This window comes from Hyla sarda, chromosome 9, assembly GCF_029499605.1.
Source record: "Hyla sarda isolate aHylSar1 chromosome 9, aHylSar1.hap1, whole genome shotgun sequence".
NCBI lineage: Eukaryota > Metazoa > Chordata > Amphibia > Anura > Hylidae > Hyla > Hyla sarda.
The window spans coordinates 92,041,415-92,060,905 of NC_079197.1; the positions used below are offsets into that span (position 1 = coordinate 92,041,415).

General features: G+C 41.5%; 1 protein-coding gene across 1 annotated transcript in view; it reads right to left on the reverse strand.

Moving 5' to 3' along the window:
- Positions 1–19,491, reverse strand: part of THOC2 (THO complex subunit 2) — a 165,620-nt gene that overhangs the window by 120,503 nt on the left and 25,626 nt on the right. The window contains exons 6-10 of the mRNA XM_056541081.1: positions 18,223–18,344; positions 14,105–14,238; positions 12,912–13,078; positions 12,733–12,825; positions 12,435–12,590 (exon numbers count right to left, since the gene is read on the reverse strand). Coding sequence (XP_056397056.1) covers positions 12,435–12,590; positions 12,733–12,825; positions 12,912–13,078; positions 14,105–14,238; positions 18,223–18,344 — 672 coding nt within the window. The remainder of the gene's footprint in view (positions 1–12,434; positions 12,591–12,732; positions 12,826–12,911; positions 13,079–14,104; positions 14,239–18,222; positions 18,345–19,491) is intronic.

The following is a 19,491-nucleotide window of genomic DNA, read 5'->3' on the forward strand; positions in this document are numbered from 1 at the left end:
CAACACATTGTGGAGGATGTCCTGAAAGCTGCATTACAAAATCTACAGTTAGAAGTTCAGGATCATTCCAACAGACTGCAAGGGGTAGAACAAAGGGTGTCCCAATTTGAGGATACAGACACGGTCACGTCTAGGAAATTACGTAACGCAGAATTAGAAATTACCAGGATGAGTGAAAAACTTGAAGACCTTGAAAATAGGTCCTGTAGGAATAATCTGAGGATTGTGGGAGTTAAAGAGGCGGTTGCGACCCAGGATCTACAGAGATTTTCCGAGAGGGCCCTTCACAAAGCTTTGGGACTCTCTCATCCGTGCCGTGTGGAAAGGGCACACAGAATTGGGACTGCTCCGGCTTCCTCACTTGATGGGCAGGCGTCCTTTGCTCACCGTCCACGCCAAGTCATATTGAAATTTTTGGACTTTAACAATAAAGTGGAAATCCTGCAAGCGTACAGGCGTTTGTCACAGCCTCTGATCGTGCAAAACATGCGCCTTTTATTATTAGAGGACTTTTCTGTAGAAGTAGCTAAACAGAGAAGGGCGTTTAGCGCCATTTGTACATCCGTCTTTAACCCCTTAAGGACTCAGCCCATTTGGACCTTAAGGACTAAGACAATTTTTTTTTAAGTTTTCGTTTTTTCCTCCTCCCCTTCAAAAAAATCATAACTTTTATATTTTCATCCACAGTCTAGTATAAGGGTTGTATTTTGCGGGACCAGTTGTCCGATGTAATGCCATCACTCACTTTAAAATAAAATGTATGGCGCAACCCAAAAAATACTATTTGTGTGGGGAAATTAAAAGGAAAACCGCAATTTTGCAAATTTTGGAAGGTTTTGTTTTCACGCCGTATAATTTATGGTAAAAATTATGTGTTTTTTATTCTCTGGGTCAATACGATTAAAATGATACCCATGATTATACACTTTTCTATTACTGTTGCGCTTAAAAAATAAAAATCTGCAAACTTTTTAACCAAATTAGTACGTTAAAAATCCCCCTATTTTGAAGACCTATAACTTTTTCATTTTTTCGTATAAGCGGTGGTATGAGGGCTAATTTTTTGCACCGTGATCTGTACTTTATTAATATCATATTTGATTATACAAAACTTTAAATTTTTTATAAATTTTTTTTTTTTATAAAAAGCAGCTATTTTGAACTTTTTTTTTTTACGCTCACCGTACGGGATCATTTACATTTTATTTTAATAGTTCCGATATTTATGCACGCGGCGATACCAAATATGTATAAAAAATTTATTTTTATTTTTTTTACACTTTTTGGGGGTAAAATAGGGAAAATGGGACAATTTACGTTTTTATTGAGGGAGGGGGTTTTTCACATTTTTTTAACTTTTATTTTTAAACTCTTATAGTCCCCATAGGAGACTATTTATAGCAACCATTCGATTGCTAATGCTGTTCAGTGCTATGTATAGGACACAGCACTGATCAGCATTATTGGTCATCTTCTGCTCTGGTCTGCGGGAAGGCAGATCAGAGCAGAAGACTCCCGGAAGGCAGCGGAGCCAGGTGAGGGGACCTCCGTCTGCCGTGCAGAATGATCGGATCGCCGCGATGCGTTAAGTACCACATCACCAGGACGTACATTTACGTCATGCGTCGTTAAGGGGTTAAAGCTCACTATCTCTTTCAACTTCAATACCCAGAAAATATGAGACTCTTCCATAATGATGGCACAATTTCGGTCTTTTATTGTTCTAGTATGCCATACATTGAATGCCTATTATACACAGCACCATACACTGACATGTTAATTGCAGATGGCGGGGGGGGGGGGGGGGCGAGGAACGTGTCACCTTTTAACCTCTTGCTGAGGAATTCTTATTCACTAAATGGTATTCAAGTAACTCTCCTGCTATGGGTCAGTTTACCAAGCCTTGTATAGTTAATGGTTAATGTCATTACGTGGAATGTTAAAGGCTTGAGGTCTCCTCATAAAAAGGAGACTTTTTTTTTTTACGCCCCCTCAAACGATTTCATCCGGATATAGTGCTTCTCCAAGACACTAATTTGTCTGAAGTTGACTTCTTTAGAATGCATCAGCAACGGGTGGGACATGTTTTTGGCTCTCCTGTGGTCCTAATCCTGATACATAAATCTTTTGCTTTTACACTTAAATCGCATACGTCGGACGACAAAAGGTAGAATTTCCAACATATTGCTAGAACACAATGGGGAATTACTGAGTGTATACAATATCTATGCCCCTAATGGGGAAAACTGTTCATTTTTCAATGACCTTAGCACACGATTGCAGGAAGATACTACTCCAGGGAAGATACTAGGGGGAGACCGGAACACAGTACTTGACCCGCTGACTGACAGAAAACTTTCGACCCCTCCAGACTTCTTCCATCAGACCTCGAGACTGCGTTCTCCCCTCATTCCTGGAACAAACAGGTCTATTTGACGTATGGAGGGGGACACACTCGGACACCAGGGAGTTTACCCATTTCTCCAACGCCCACAACTCTTGGTCGAGACTGGATTATTTTCTGGCCAGTCCGATGATTGGTCAGAGAGCGGTGACTGTGGAGGTTGGAGAACTGGCATTGTCTGATCATACTCCCCTATCCCTACAACTGTCTCCATCTTACCCCAAAGGTACGGACATTCTATGGAAATTTCCTTCTCTTTTACTAAAAGAGGACACATTTTTGGAACAATTACGGGCTTGGTGGTTGGAGTTTAAGGTCACAAATACAGAACATAGTGAAGACCCGATCCTGTTTTGGGAGACTGGAAAAACTGTTTTGAGAGGTAGAATAATGGCTAATGTGACAGCTTGGAAACGCACTGCATTGACACAACTCAAGGTAACTAGTGACAAACTGAGGACTGCCTATAGCCAATTCCTAACCTCCACATGAGAGATGCATAGAATGGCATGGAGGGAGGCGAGAACTCAATACGAGCTTTGGTGCGATAGAAAAGAGCGTCTTAAACTTTCTCAATTTGAGGTGGATCTTTTCCGCCACGGAAATAAAGCGGGTAGATTGATGGCGTGCCTAGCAAAAGGTAAACAGCCACCTTGTCATATTACAACTTTGAGAGACTCCTCGAACACGCTCCATTCAGATCCCCATTTGGTGAACAAGATTTTGGCAAATTATTACACTAAACTGTACTATAGAGCAAGTATGTGTCAGCTCACCCTCCGCTGTTAGCGCACGGACTGGCGTGGACTTCGCCCAGGCAATAGTAGAGAAAAAAGTAGTCCAGCGCTCGACTCGGGAAAAAGACTTTATTTAGGTCCACAAGAGAACATACAGGAACACGGACGGGTGACGCGTTTTGGCTTGCGTCAGCAAGCCTTAGTCATACACAAGGAACATCACAAAGGATTCACTTATATAGGGGGTGGCCAGGTGAAATACTCCTGGATCCGATTGCTGGTAATTAGCCACACCCCCACATACTCACAGTGCAACAAATACAAAGGGAAACTGTTTAAAATCATATGTCTGTGTTCAGACACAATAGTCTGCTCCTTGATTTATGTTACTTTCTAGCGTTAATATACCTCTTTGGCTTTTATTTATCCTACAGTACTTCATATAGTTCTTTCTCCTGCTTGACCTGTAGGTAAAACACTATTTTTCCGCATATAATAGTATATATGGTATATCCCTACAGGGTTGCAGTTACCACTGATTTATAGCAGTACGAGATTGAATATATTGTGCATATAAATGTAACAATTAACTTTTTTACTTTTTCTTAAAGTGAACTATACTATATGTTTTATATTGTGTCTGAACACAGACATATGATTTTAAACAGTTTCCCTTTGTATTTGTTGCACTGTGAGTATGTGGGGGTGTGGCTAATTACCAGCAATCGGATCCAGGAGTATTTCACCTGGCCACCCCCTATATAAGTGAATCCTTTGTGATGCTCCTTGTGTATGACTGAGGCTTGCTGACACAAGCCAAAACACGTCACCCGTCCGTGTTCCTGTATGTTCTCTTGTGGACCTAAATAAAGTCTTGTTCCCGAGTCGAGCACTGGACTACTTTTTTCTCTACTAAACTGTACTGTATTCGGATTCTCCCTCCGATTTACCTGCAGGGGAAGCGTTTTTTGAGGGGCATAGAGCTCCCTGCCCTTTTGGATGATCAGAGGGAAGCCTTGAATGCGCCAGCATCAGAGTTAGAAATTGCTGATGTGATCGGCCATTTACAAAACGGTAAAGCTCCAGGCCCAGACGGGTATACTTGGGAATTTTATAAAGCCCTTTGCCCACAAATTTCCCCAGTTTTAGTCGAAGTGTTTAAAGAATACATGTCCTCAAGATCCTTGTCCCCGGGGTGCCACACTGGCATATATTTAAGTATTACCAAAACCAGGGAGGGACTCAATGGATCCAGGATCCTACTGTCCGATTTCCCTTATCAATCAGGATATCAAACTTTTATCCAAAATCCTAGCGAACAGACTTTCTAGATTCATGCCGGCTCTGATCGGCTCTCACCAAGTTGGCTTCATAAGACATCGTTCGGCCACCATGAATCTTAGAACGGTTTTAATGGTATTGGATAGACTTCAGCATCAGCCCCTGCCAACTGACCGCCCAGCTTTGTTAGCCATTGACGCCGAAAAGGCCTTTGATAACGTCAGATGGGACTGGTGCTGGATAAGGTGGGTCTTCGAGGAGCTTTTCGCACATATCTTAATGGAGTATATAGGAACCCAGTAGCAAGAGTTTATACCCCTGGGATTCTTTCAGCACCCATCTATTTAGCCAGAGGTACTAGACAAGGATGCCCTCTTTCGCCCCTTCTCTTTGACCTGGCTATTGAACCTCTGGCACGTCATTTACTCACTTCGCAGGTGTATTCAGGTATTAGAGTGGGGGACAAAGAGGTCAAACTGACGATGTTTGCAGATGATGTTCTACTTTTTATTAATTAACCAGATACCTCACTGGGTAATATTCTTAACTGCTTACACTCCTTCTGAGAATTTTCGGGATATAAAATCAATTTGCACAAATTTTAACTGCTACCATTGGGGAGAACACGACCGAATTGGCTACCAGGGGTGGCTGGCTTGGGGGTCAAGTTGGCAAACCCTTGTGTTACATATCTAGGAATCAGGGTGGGAAAAACACCTGATTCGATCTATTCTCTTTATTATCCCCCCTTGATAACTAAAATTAAGACGGAACTAGCTCTCTGGAAGGGTATCCCACTCAACTTTATGGGTAGATGCCATCTCAAAATGGTTAGTTTCGCTAGACACCTATACCCCTTACAGACACTCCCCTTATTGATTAAACATACTGACATTCGGTCACTAAATTCGGCCTTTACTAAATTCATTTGGGCAGGTAAAAGACCGAGAATAGCACGGACCAAATTAATGCTGTGTAAACAGGAAGGAGGCCTGAACTTTCCGAATATAAGAGGATACAACTTGGCGTGTCTGTGCGTTTTGTAATAGATTGGATACATGGGACTTCCTTCCATGCCATCACTGATCTAGAGAGGGAACTGGCGACTCCATGGAACCTGACAGTGTTACTTCATACCTCTTTCTACAAATTACCTCCCCGAGTGAAAAGCTTGATACTATTGAGAGAAACGGGTGGTGTTATGAAGGGAAGTAAGGAAACTAAACTACCATTTTTGATATCCAAACACCTCCCTCTTGCGAGCCATCCCGAATTCTCACAGGCTACGCCGCCACATGTTTGGGCCTTATGGGCGTCAAAGGGTCTGACGACAACTCGCCAATTAATATGTTTTTTCAATTGTTTCATTGAAAAAACATAAAATACATAAATAAAATATACCTTTAAGGGGGATATTTGTCGGTTTATTTATTCATCTATTATATGAGGATGATGTAACTAGTGATGTATTTGTAGTTATGTATTGTAATTGGTTAATTTATTCACCACATCCCAAAAAAATTGAAGAAAATGTAAAAATAAAAAAACTGTAAATTTTCTTCTATGTAAATTGTATGCAAATATGCGATTATGTTACTACTGATCATGTGATCAGCTGTATATATTGCCGCACTTTTAGTTCTATGCATGTGAGGAAGAGGACGGAGCGTCCTTGAAACGCGTTACATGTCAAAAAAGATTTCAAAAGAATTACCGAATACTTACCTTGGTTGTGGACAGCGCTAAAATATCCCTTCTATCTGTGCACCAAAAAAGTGCATAATCTTCTCATTTAGGAGAGGGGAATAATCCTCTATCAGACAATTCTGATGGCTTATGCCCACAGAAACAAATATCAGACATGTTGAAATACAATATGCTCAACCATGCAATATATTGCTGGCGCAAAACAGCAGACACTTGGCTTATTTATACGTTCAGCTTTAAAAGGCTATTTTCCCTTCATCAAGTTATATAAAACTTACGGATCGGTGGGGATCCAACCACAAACCCCCAGACCACCATAACATTAGAGCCTTAAATTAATAAAGTGGGCCACACTTTGCGCTCATGCACGGCTCATTCATTCAGGGCTCTAATGTTAGAGATGAAATACAGGTCTGAAAGCTGAGCCCTGTACATTAAAGGGGTACTCCAGTGGAAAACTATTCTTTCTAATCAACTGGTACCAAAAAAGTTAAACAGATTTGTAAATTACTTCTATTTAAAATCCTTAATCCTGCCAGTACTTATCAGCTGTTGTATGCTCCACAGTAAGTTGTGTAGTTATTTTTCTGTCTGACCACAGTGCTCTCTGCTGCCACCTCTGCCTGTGTCAGGAACTGTCCAGTGTAGGAACAAATCCAAATAGTAAACCTATCCTGCTCTGGACAGTTCCTGACAGTCAGACAGATGTGGCAGCAGAGAGCACTGTGGTCAGACAGAAAAATAACTACAACTTACTCTGTAGTATACAGCAGCTGATAAGTACTGGAAGGATTAAGATTTTTACGTAGAAGTAATTTACAAATCTGTAACTTTCTGGCACCAGTTTATTAGAAAGAAAAAAAATAGTCTTCCACAGGAGTACCCCTTTGAGGGTGAGTTCACACGCTCGTAACTAGCTGTGGGAGATCCGCAACAGGTTATGCTACAATTCTCTTCAATAGGTCCGCTGGCAGTCTGTAAATCTGATTCTATTGTGAACTGTCTTCGGGCCCATACAAGCGAATATTAGCGCAACTTGAAGTGGATTTCCTGCTACAAGAAACCGCTGCTAGTTACGAGCATGTGAAAGTATCCGAAACATGTAGGGTTGTGTGGAGAAGAAGGAGCTGCTGCTGCAGTTCAGCACCACAGTTTCCCTTTCCAGCTGCTAACAAAAAAAAAAAGACACTTTTATAAAAGTTTGCAAACAGTGATAAGGAAAACAAAGAGTTAATGTTAATTTTATTCCCCTGGCACCATTTTGCAGTGATCTGCAGCCCTATACCTGGTACAGAGCTGGCAGATTCCTTTTAAATTGGCAATAAATTCTGTCAGGATATATTTCTTTATCCAAGAAACATCTGAACACTTTCCAAACTAATTACGCGAACTTTCCTGAAAAGTAAAGAGGGCATCAAAATAACATGTCAGCACAAGTAATAAATATGCTGGAATGTTTATAAATGATTAACTTTCTTTGTAAGTTAATAATTTTACCACTGAGCATATAATCAAATTATGCTGCTTTCAACAATAAAATATGAATTAGAATTTGGGTTCTGCTCATTTGTGCTGCCTCTTGAGTATCGTTCTGCAATTTTATTTACATTCACGGCACTAAACTAAACAAACCATGAAATCATTTTGCACAATCCAATTTAAAAGAAAACTTAAGGAAAAGTATCAGAATAATACCAAGAACATAAAACACTACAGGCAAATGGAATGTGTATAATTGAGTTTTTGTTTGCATATAATGGTTATCATTAACAAGACAACCAAAAGAAAAGCGAATGAGTGACACTCAGCATTAAGCAGAAAGGACAGTTTCGCAATTACCGCAACGTTTCAGAACAGTTCATATTTGTATGAGAGAGTAACTATTACAAAATCATATTTCTCATGCCTTTTACCAGACCATGTGCAAACGACAGATACAGTAAGAATAATGCAGGGGCACCTTAGGAGGTCTGGGAACCGTTTTAAAAGGGTTTTGTTGCAGTTTATGAAGCCAAAGAAAAAAAATTGTCTAATGCCCACTCCCCAGCATTATATTTCTAGACTCTCTAGAGTATAGTTTGTTAGACCCCACCTTAGTTGCATGCATACACTATACCAGGGGTCCTCAAACTTTTTAAACAGGGGGCCAGTTCACGGTCCCTCAGACCGTTGGAGGGCCGGAGTTAAAAAAAAAAAAAAAAAAAGAACAAATTCCTATGAACACTGCATATATCATATTGAAGTGAAGAAAACAAAACAGGAATAAACACAATATTTAAAATGAAGAACAAGTAAAGTTAAAATGGGTTGTGCGCTGCCCTGCAGTTCGGAGCTCCACTCACAGCATTCAGAAGTTCATTACTCCGAACGCTGTGTGCGGGCTTCAGTGTTTGCGGCCGCCGGGCGTGACTTCACGCCCGGCCCCTCTACCAAAGTCTATGGGAAGGGGGCGTGACAGCAGTCGCGCCCCCTTCCCATAGAATTTCGTTGAGGGGGCGGGCGTGACGTCTCGCCCGGCGGCTGCAAACACGGAAGCCCGCACACAGCGTTCGGAGTAATGAACTTCCGGACACTGTGAGCGGAGCTCCGAACTGCAGGGCAGCGCACAACCCCCTTTAAATCAAACTTACCAGTATTTCAATGGGAACTGGGTAGTCCCCCTCACATTAGGTGCCAACATATATTTGTGTATGGGCACCTCTGGGTGGCTAGAGTTGCACTTTCAGTAAGATTGCTGTCAACTGCATCAATATTGCAGCCCCCAAGGAAAGGTTTTGGCAGTGGAAATATATCTCATTTTTTTTTAATAATATTTACTAAAATACATTGATGTATATGTAAATAATAATGCATTTCTTAGTTTTATGTTTTTGAGTTTATTACTTGGAGAGCGAAAAAAAAAAAAAAAAAAAAAGTTGTTTTACTGGGCGCTGCCATATAATAGCAACTGTGTTCTGTGTCACTGTATCAATACGGAAATGTAGAAAATTATTCCTCTGAATAAAGGCGCTTCTCCCGATGGATGTATTATGGATATTTTATTGCAACGCGTTTCAATCCCAAACTGGTTAAATAGAGAAAAAAAGCTACACTGAAAAAAATAGCAGCACACCAAATATATGATTTTAGAAATACAAAAATTCTCCTTATTGCACAAATAACACAGTTAAATATCATAAGACAAAGCACAACAAAAGGCTCAAAGCACAACAAAAGAGGAGAGGCCATGAACCCCCTCCTCTAAAAGCACCTGTCCTGAAGTATAATACAAAGGATAGTAACTTAACCCCAGTCTGCATACAGCACAGTCCTCCTTAATAATAAACATCAATAAGAATACCACTAATACACCTGGCTAGGAAGCTGCCAGACTATTGAAGTGCAGAAAGTGTACAATACCAACAATATACCACCATAGATGAGGCAGGCGAGTCAGACTGGAGGACATCCAAAGATAGAAAATAGTGTGGTCAGGACAGGGTCATAGAACTGGGACCTTCATCAGGCATACAGTACACAAGACATAGGACAGGTTATATAAATGACGTGATGACCCTTCCGGATCACCGGTAAACGGCTGTGTGCAAAATTGCAGGTAGACGTGCAAGTAATGAAAGTGCTACATGCAGAAGAATAAATGTCAACAAAATGAAAATAAAAAACAGTTACAAATCAATATAGAAAATCTGCTAGTTTAAAAATACACATATAAAAAAAAAAATGCATGAATCGGTGAAATCGCTAAACTGCAACGCTAATTCAATCCTACACCAGTAGATGTCGATGTTTATAGAACATTTCGTGATTCAGTTTTTATCACATTTCATTCAGTGTACAGTAGCCCCTACATAGTAGCATATGCCTTTTCAATTTGCGTATCTTTTCTGCATAATCATAATGGTTTTTCAATTGCATATCAAACATTCCATCACTTATTTTATAATTTCCTCTCTTGTGCCATCTATTTATTTTCACATCAAATGCATCCTATTCCATACCATACTTCTATTTTGCGGTCGGACCTCGGAGTGTGTATCTGCACGGCCGTATCACATCCTACAACCCTGTCGTTCATGCTCCAGTTTTGGTATATTATACAGCCATCTAGTGGTTTCTTGTTGCACTGAGCGTGTATGAACTCTAATGCAACACTGCCATCTACTGGTGGAGGATTGAATTAGCTTTGCAGATTAGCTATATTTTTAACTGCATGTTTTTTATTTTCATTTTGTTTAAATTTTTTCTTCTGCATGTAGCACTTTCGTTACTTGCACGTCTACCTGCAATTTTGCACACCGCCGTTTACCGGTGATCCGGAAGTGGTCATCACGTCATGTATATAACCTGTCTATGTCTTGTGTACTGTATGCCTGATGAAGATCCCTGTTATGAATATTTTATTGCAATGCATTTCAATCCCTAATATATCCATCAGGAGAAGCGCCTTTATTCAGAGGAATCATTTTCTACATTTCCGTATTGTTCCTTTAGCAGATTGACCGATGTCACCCCCGGGAGTTCTTCATGGCTGCTTTCTTGCACATTTCCCTCTAGATGCTACTGTAGGTGTTGCACCCCGAGCGCAACACCTAGGAGTAAGGACCCTAAAGTAATTTTTTACTCAATTTGCACCTCCAAACGGTCCTCAATAGGGGCGCGCCGTGTTTTTTTACTTTACTTATAGCTGTGTCACTGTATGACAGATGCTTTACAGAACACGTAGGGAATGGGAGACATTGTATGGCCCCTGACCTTATTTCCTTTGCAAGAGCCATACTAGCAGTGACATGCACAATTCCCTCTGATCCTGTGGGATCATTCTGGAGACTGAAAGCAATTGCCATGTATTATCAATGATGACTTCCAGAAGCAGCTTCCAGGCCATGGCAGAATAGCACATCACTGATGTCCTGTGATCAGTCTCATGCAAACTTGCATTTCCACGCACAAAAAACTGTCACCAAAGCAGCGTTTCCCAACCAGTGTGCCTCCAGCTTTTGCAAAATTACAACTCCCAGCATGCCTGGACAGCCGTTGGCTGTCCGGGCATGCTGGGAGTTGTAGTTTTGCAACAGCTGGAGGCACACCGGTTGGGAAACACAGCAACAAAGACTCAACAGCTCCGCTTCCACATGCAGAAAGTCTTTCCTCAGCCCAGAGGAATGCCAAGAGTCTTCACTTCATCATTATCTGTACAGGTCATGGATAATCCAATGGACTTTTACCATTTCATCAGTGATATCAGTGATCTTCAGGTCCGGAATAACAATCAGCCCATTAGTCAGGTGTGGTATGGACAATGGAAAATGAGGAATCAGTGTGATAAGGGGAAGCAAGGCAGAAGAACAAGGCTACTTTGATATGCACAAAGTGCATGGAGGCACTCAATGGCCACTAAGCGAACATCTCCCCTGAGGAACATGTACAAAGCTCCTGAGGTATTGAGGTCAGCTGGAGGACTGTCACCCTTAAGTCCCTTTACTTATAGGCTACCTTTGGGTAACCAGAAAAAAAAAACGTTATTTTCCCATATACCCTATTTAGGTGTTAAAAGTGCAATAATTATTATTATTATTATTCCGCACATTGAACTTGTTTAACAGTCACCATCAGCCATATTGTCCTGGTTATGATAATTGACTTAACCAACCGGTCTAATAATATGTATCACTCTGTGCAATACAAGGTGCCTGCAGGAACCCCTGTATTTTTCTGATAACAGGAAAATGGCATCTGTGTTAAAACCTTAAAGGCCCTCCTCGACAACGCTACTTTAGTGAAACATGTTAAGAGGCATTTGCCTCTTGACATCGCTACTTTGGTAGTGAAACATGTTGATTTCCCCCCATATGTTACATTTCCCAACCCCCCCCCCCCCCCCCATATATCACATTCAATTTTCCCGGAGGGGGGCTATATCCCTATATCGCAAAAAGCAAAAATCGTGCAGCCATACACATACATACATATATATATATATATATATATATATATATATATCAGAAATCAATACAGAAATTTCTCCCATAATCTGCTTAGAATCACACTTTACAAATAACAAAGGGGAATCAGAATCCTCTACATCTAAAAAGGATAGAGGATCTTTACCACCAACATAAAAGGGGAGAGTTCATTGCCCATCATCTGGGCAGAGGTCATTGTCCAGGGAAAAAGAGGACGTGAGCCATGAAAATTGCAAAATTTCATATTTAAAAAAAATGTAGACAGTAAAATAAATATAAAAAAGACCACCACCAAAAAAATAAAAATACATTAAAATAAATGTTCAGGAATCAGAAACATACCTTTTCTGTTTTTTCTTCATCTTTTTCTTTTTCCTTGTCTTTATCCTCTGACTTTTCAGATGAAAGGACCACCATTGTCAACTTTCTTGCAATCTGTTTTGCTTCCATAACTTCCCTTTTGTGTTCTTCAAGAATGCTGTTATCTAATGGCAGAAGCTAGAAATAAAAACATAATATATTAATTGTAAAGTGTATTTTTAGATTATTGTAAATACAGTAGAGAAGAGTTAAAAGTAAATTATTCGACAATGATTTATAACACTATATCTGACAAAACTGTAACAAGGAAGAACCTTACATGTACATAAAGGTCATCCAAATCAATTAAATTCTGTTGTAAAAGAATTGCAGCAACTCTGTACAAAGAAGTAGGGGTCTCTCCATTAGGCTCCTGCAAAGACAGATAGTCCGTATGAACATAAAATGGCCAAGTCACTCTTTCCACTTAAAGATTTTCCAGTAACAAAAATACTTTACCTGGTAAAACTTGAATTTAAATCCAAGGATGTGGCAGAGCGTCTGTAGTTCACACATGCCCATATAAGATTCAATTAATGGTACAAAAAAATCGTCATGCTGTGGTCTGCATTCATATACTTCCAGGATAATATCCAATACTCTATTTGGATCCAAGTTGAAACATCCTAATGAAAAACATTTCATTCTGCTTAAAAGATATCTCAATAAGTTTGTAGAGAGTTTTAAAAGGGGTGCTCCGCCCCTAGACATCTTATCCCCTATACAAAGCGGTCCCGCCACTGGGACCCCCTCCCCCCGCGATCTCCCTGCAGCACCTGGCATTCGTTTTACAGTTTCTTGATATGTCTAACATTTCTGAGATGAGGGTTTATAGTTTTTTCGGACAATTTAGGGAATATTCAGATGGGTGTAAACCTAATTTAAATAATGGGAGTGACATGCGGGATTATACAGTCAGTGTATTAGTATTAGGCATACACTCCCCTAAATCTCTCAATGTAAAAAACATTTACACCCCGACTGTATAAGCCGGCATATGACTGATATACACTTTCAATATTAAAACGAAGTCCACGACTATCTGACTATTGCCTGAACTGTTAGACAAACTAAACCATCATATCTTGAGAACTGGAGGGTGTATAAAAAAAAAAAAACTGTACAAAAAGGTGTGTGATCAGGGCATCCTACACCAGTGTTACCCAAACAGGGAGCCTCCAGCTGTTTCAAAACAACAACTGCCAGAATGCGCGAAAAGCCTTTGACTGTCCAGGCATGATAAGAGTTGTGGTTTGGCAACAGCTGGGGGCTCCCTGTTTGAAAAACACTGCCCTACATTTAATAAAAACACGGCATTACCCAAAAACTCCAATATACAAAGCTAAAAATTAAGTTGGAAAGGTTTTGTTTATATTTTGTTTCATAATTCACTCTAGACTTGGAAGATTAAACTTCAGAAAACATTTTTTTAAAGCACAGAGAAAAAACTTGTGACACCATTCAAATGAAGATAAGTAAGCCTAGCTATAAGGATTTACTATAAATTATTTCATATATCTATAGACAGATTGATAAGGATATTGAATTTTAAAAGCAGTCATACACAGACTGTAATTTACAGAAAGCATACAAATAAAACATTAGCCATAACAGTTCATAAAGAATAAAGTACATTACGAAACCTGCCATACCAATAAGAGATTTGATATTTTCCAGGATTAAATCACTTGCTATACTCCCCGACAGATCTTGTCCAAGCTCTGAAATTAATTTAGCATATCCTTCATTCTCTTCTCTTAATAAATTGAATTTTTGCTGTTTATAACTGCAATGGAAAAAAAAGGTCTTTTTATTTCTGTAAATCTTAGGTCCAGAGAGAATGTACAGTCACAGTAGGAATCCAATTGTAAAGAAACTAAAAAGGACAAAAAGGAACAACTAAAACACAAAAAGCGCCTTTGAATGCACAGCGTGCCAAGCACTATGAATGCTGATCTGTCTGTCCCATCTGCTGAAAGGCGCTTACAGGGGCATTACCAGGCAATCAGATGACATTTGCCCATGGAGACTGTGTTGTAAACACCAGAAAACAACAGACCTCCTGCTCTTCAATTGCTGGCACATTGTTTAATTGCCATTTTATGTTACAGGGCACAAAATAAAAACAACAAAAACAGGATCAAAATATTTATAGTATAAAAACCTGATTTGAACTCTTCGGGTCTACTTTGCTAGAGCTTATGATACTTATGTGCAGAAATGACCTAAAAATGTATCTTCATAGCGTTTTAACATTTTTTACATTATAGTCATTCTACCTCTTCTGTTATAGAAATAGATATCCTAAAGCGGCGGCGCTGCAGCAGGAAGGAGAGAGCAGCCTAAACCAGTAATAAGGCAGACAGCATGTCACGGACTACCTCAAAACCTTGAGAGAAAAGCAAAGGCGCTCCATAATGGAGTATCACTGATACAAGGGTGGGGGAGGGGTGAGCAGCCACTTACCGCTACTGGTTGTGTACCTGCATACACAACAATGGATAGCATGTTAAAGTGCAACTGCTGATGTCCGCCATTACCAGCTGATCCCTGGCTGTAGGGCTGGGCGGTATACCGGTTCATACCGAATTTTTTGGGCTGCGCAATATGAATTTTCCCCCATACCGCAATACTGGTTGGGCCCCTCCCCCTCGGGAATGTATTATCAGCGCAGCGTTGTCTCCACATCAGGGAACTAATCCTATGTTACCCGCCAGCACTGTTCTGCTTCCCCCCCAATTAATGATCAGCCCAGCGGGGTACTACTCACATATGTCACCCGCAAGCACTGCCCTCCTCCTCTTTGTTGGGGGCCGCCGGGCGTTGGAACTCTATACTGTACGCCAGTGGTCTCCAACCTGCAGACCTCCAGTTGTTGCAAAACTACAACTCCCAGCATGCCCGGACAGCCAACGGCTGTCCGGGCATGCTGGGAGTTGTAGTTTTGCAACAGCTGGAGGTCTGCAGGTTGGAGACCACTGCTGTACGCTGTATCCCTATGCCCGGGCTGCAAATAAACTGTAACTCACCTACGTCGGCTTTACGCTGGGGACGGGAACGTTGGACAGCCGTCAGCCTATCACCGGCCGGAGTGATGTCCCGCTTCTTACATGACAGTGCGATCAGCCTATCACTGGCCGGGGCGGGACATCGCTGCAGCCGGTGATAGGCTGACGGCTGTCCAACGCTCCCGTCCCCAGCGTGTGGCCGACGTAGGCAAGTTAAATTTAATTTTCTGTATCATGCCCGGACAGCCATTGGCTGTCCGGGCATGCTGGGAGTTGTAGTTTTGCAACAACTGGAGGTCCGCAGGTTTGAGACCACTGGCGTACAGCGAGTTCCATCGCAGGCGGCCCCCAACAAAGAGGAGGAGGGCAGTGCTTGAAGGTGACATGTGAGTAGTACCCCGCTGGGCTGATCATTAATTGGGGGGGAGCAGAACAGTGCTGGCGGGTAACATGATTTGGGGGGGGTTGAAAATACAGTTATATACCGTGGAACCGCCATAAGTTAAAAAAATACTGTGATACACATCCTACATGGCTGCTGAAAGTGCTCACTTCATGTATAGGATGTAAATGTACGTCCTGGTGCGGTAAGTACCAGCGCAACAGGACCTACATTTACATCCATAAAAGGGGTTAAACCGACAATTACAGTAAAAATTCACACCTCTGTCCACATGGCCATCATAGAGGAATCAATCCTACTTGGGATCTTCCTGCATTGGCCAAATCAACAGAGCAGGTTTCCTTTACAGATGCAATTGTCCTATGACATGTTCTGATCTGCATGTTAAAAGGAATCCGGAGTGAAGGCCATCCCACGAGCCACTGTTCAGCCAGCAGCTAACTTATGTTTATTGGCATAAAACCAGGCAAATTGTTCAATCCAAAGTGACTAACAAGTCAAACTAGGCCAAGAACTGTCTCCTGAACTGCATGGTCATTAAGGGTAAATGTATTTTACAATTCTACAACAACAGTGAATATTCCCAGTGCCTCAATAGCAATAAATCAGCGGCAGTCTGTGGTAAACCCCAGCTCATAAATGACAGAAGTAGGAGAAAAGATGCCAGCTTTTAAAAGACAACCACATTCAGATGGGTTAAGAAGACTCTTTAATTATACCTGTAAATATAAATTAAAAATAAAAATAAAAAACACCAGATTTTTTTATTTCTTTTTTAGATACTGCATGTACAAGCAAAGGAAGCTGCAGACACAACCTTTATACTTCACAACAATACATAAACTGCACTACAGGATGGTAATGAAATACCGTAGACAATATCCAGGACATTATGTTATCAAGGAACATACCGCAAGTTGTTTCTCACGACTACACTACGCACTGAAGGCACAAAAAAGGTACCAGCATGCACCTATAACAGGCTATGGGCTGCATATTCAACTGGCACCAGAAAATAGGGATCGACCGATTATCGGTATGGCCGATATCATCGGCCGATAATCACGATTTCGGGCATTATCAGTATCGGCAATTATCTTGCCGATAAGCAGATAATGAACCGCCCTCCCGCCCCCCCGGCCCGCCGCCCGCTGCAAAGACGCCGCTACGTCAGGTGCATCGCTGCGCACGGGCGTCACTGCGAAGCGGAGTCTATGCTGCGTTACTAGGCCGGAGCCTGCCCGGAGTGGAGAAGATGACGCCCGGAGAAGAAGGACAGCCCGGACCGGTTCACCCTCCACCCGGAATGCCGCCGGACACTACAGGAAGGAAGGATGGCCCGGACCACCCTGACCGGTAGGGGGAGAGAAGCTGGAGAAGATTTGTAAATTTGTAAAATTACTCCTATTAAAAAAATCTTAATCTTTCCAGTACTTAAGAGTCTGTATACTATGAGGAAATGGTTTTCTTTTTGGAACACAGAGCTCTCTGCTGACATCATGACCACAGTGCTCTCTGCTGACATCTCTGACCATTTTAGGAACTGTCCAGAGCAACATGTTTTTGCTATGGGGATTTTCTCCTACTCTGGACAGTTCTTAAAATGGACAGAGATGTCAGCAGAGAGCTCTGTGTTCCAAAAAGAAAACCATTTCCTCTGTAGTATTCAGCAGCTAATAAGTACTGGAAGGATTAAGATTCTTTAATAGAAGTCATTTACAAATTTAAATTTAACTTTCTGGCACCAGTTGATTTAAAAAAAAATATAAAAAAAATTTTAAAAAAAGTTTTCCACGGGAGTACCCCTTTAACTAGCTTCACACAGGGAACCTTTTTTTTAATCTAAATGGGCACACCTAAAAGATGCAGGACATGGGCACCAACATTATGGATATGCTGTTACCATATTTATCAAACAACTTCTGAAGAAACATGGGAATGCCATGTGGACAAACTTTATGAGTGTCTAGTTTATACTCAATAGTGCAATGTAAAAGCAAAATATACGGCTTCAAAATTTCAGCTCTAAATTTGTGGGCTAACTTTTTTTTTCTTTAGTAAATTTTGCATGTACATGTTTTGGACAGCACAATACAGATTACCAGACAGCAGCAACTAAACAGGAGGCCCAACAATGGCCAGAAAATTCAAATGTGTATTGACAGCAGACAAAGCAGCAACCAGTACTAGACACCACAAAGCTACCCCAGCAGAAATGTCCAAACTGTTACACAACCAAAATTATTTCTGGAGATTTTCAAATGGGAAAAACAAGCAGTCACACATGGACATCAAAAACTACTTTAAAGAGCAAAAATAAATAAATACATTCTTTAAAAATAAGTTACATCTTACTCACAAAAGTTTTGTTTTTATTTTTACAGATTTCTGATTGAATTGCTGAGACTGCTTGATGAGTCCTAATGATTCCAGTGTTTCAGGATCCAGACGCTCTTTTAGAATAGTATCGGATATTAGACCCTGTTAATAAAAAGATCATCAATGGCATAAGGTTATTTCATCTCAAAGGAATTTTCCAAAAGTCTAAAAATAATTACATAAGAGGGGGCACATGTTTGGAACAATGGCTACCTGCACCTATTTGTTTAACATAAGCTTCTAAGCAGCAATACTGAGGAATGTTTAAACGGGCAATGTCATTAAATATCATTTTTGATATGCGATTCATCATCCTACCTAACTTTTGTAATTTGCTTCCTGGCAAAATAAAAAAGTTTTGGGTCATTTATGACTTTCTACATATGTTCACCAGGGGTCTCCCTTCTTGGCCAGATTGCATTCTGTCTGGTCAAAAGCTCAGATTTTGGTCTCCTGCTAGGACTGGCAGGAGACCAAAGTCCGGAAATGCGGTCTGGCCATAGGCAGTACATAGCACTTGCTCTATGCTTGAGTAGAATACAGGTGAGAACAAGCGCTCTGCTCTGCACGGGCGTGCACTGGCATTAGCAAGTTACTGCCCCCCTCTCCCTAGAGACCAGGCCGGCTACGCACACTGTTGGTCAGTGCGGCACAGCTCCTCACAGAAGCTGCATCAGCAGAGTATGTGTGATGTGAGGTACAACAGCCCGACAGGTCTCTGCTTCTATTCCTCCCCCCTGTATACCACATGCAGTGATGAACAGAGGGGAGGGGATTCTGGAGCATTCTGCTGGGCCATAGGCTGCCTCATCTATGCGCGCTCCCAAAGGAGCACTGTATAGATGAGAGGGCGGAAGTAATCCCCAGCACTAGGGATCGACCGATTATCGGTTCGGCCGATAATCACGATTTTGGGCATTATTGGTATCGGCAATTATCTTGCCGATAAGCCGATAGCGCCCCGCCCCACCGCACCGCGAACGCACAGACCCCCCCCCGTCGCACCCCCCGGCCCCATTGCCTCCCACATCCCTGGTTTTATAACTACATGTTCCCGGGAGCCAGGGTCCACGCTACTTCTGGCTCCTGCTGCGTCCTGAGTTACGCTGTGCGCAATGACGAGTGACGTGTCGTAACGTGACATCACAGTCAGTGCGCACAATGACCGCTCAGGAGGACGCCACCGGAGCCAGATGTAGAGTGGACCCCGGGAACAGGTAATTATAAAACCAGGGATGGGGGAGGCAAT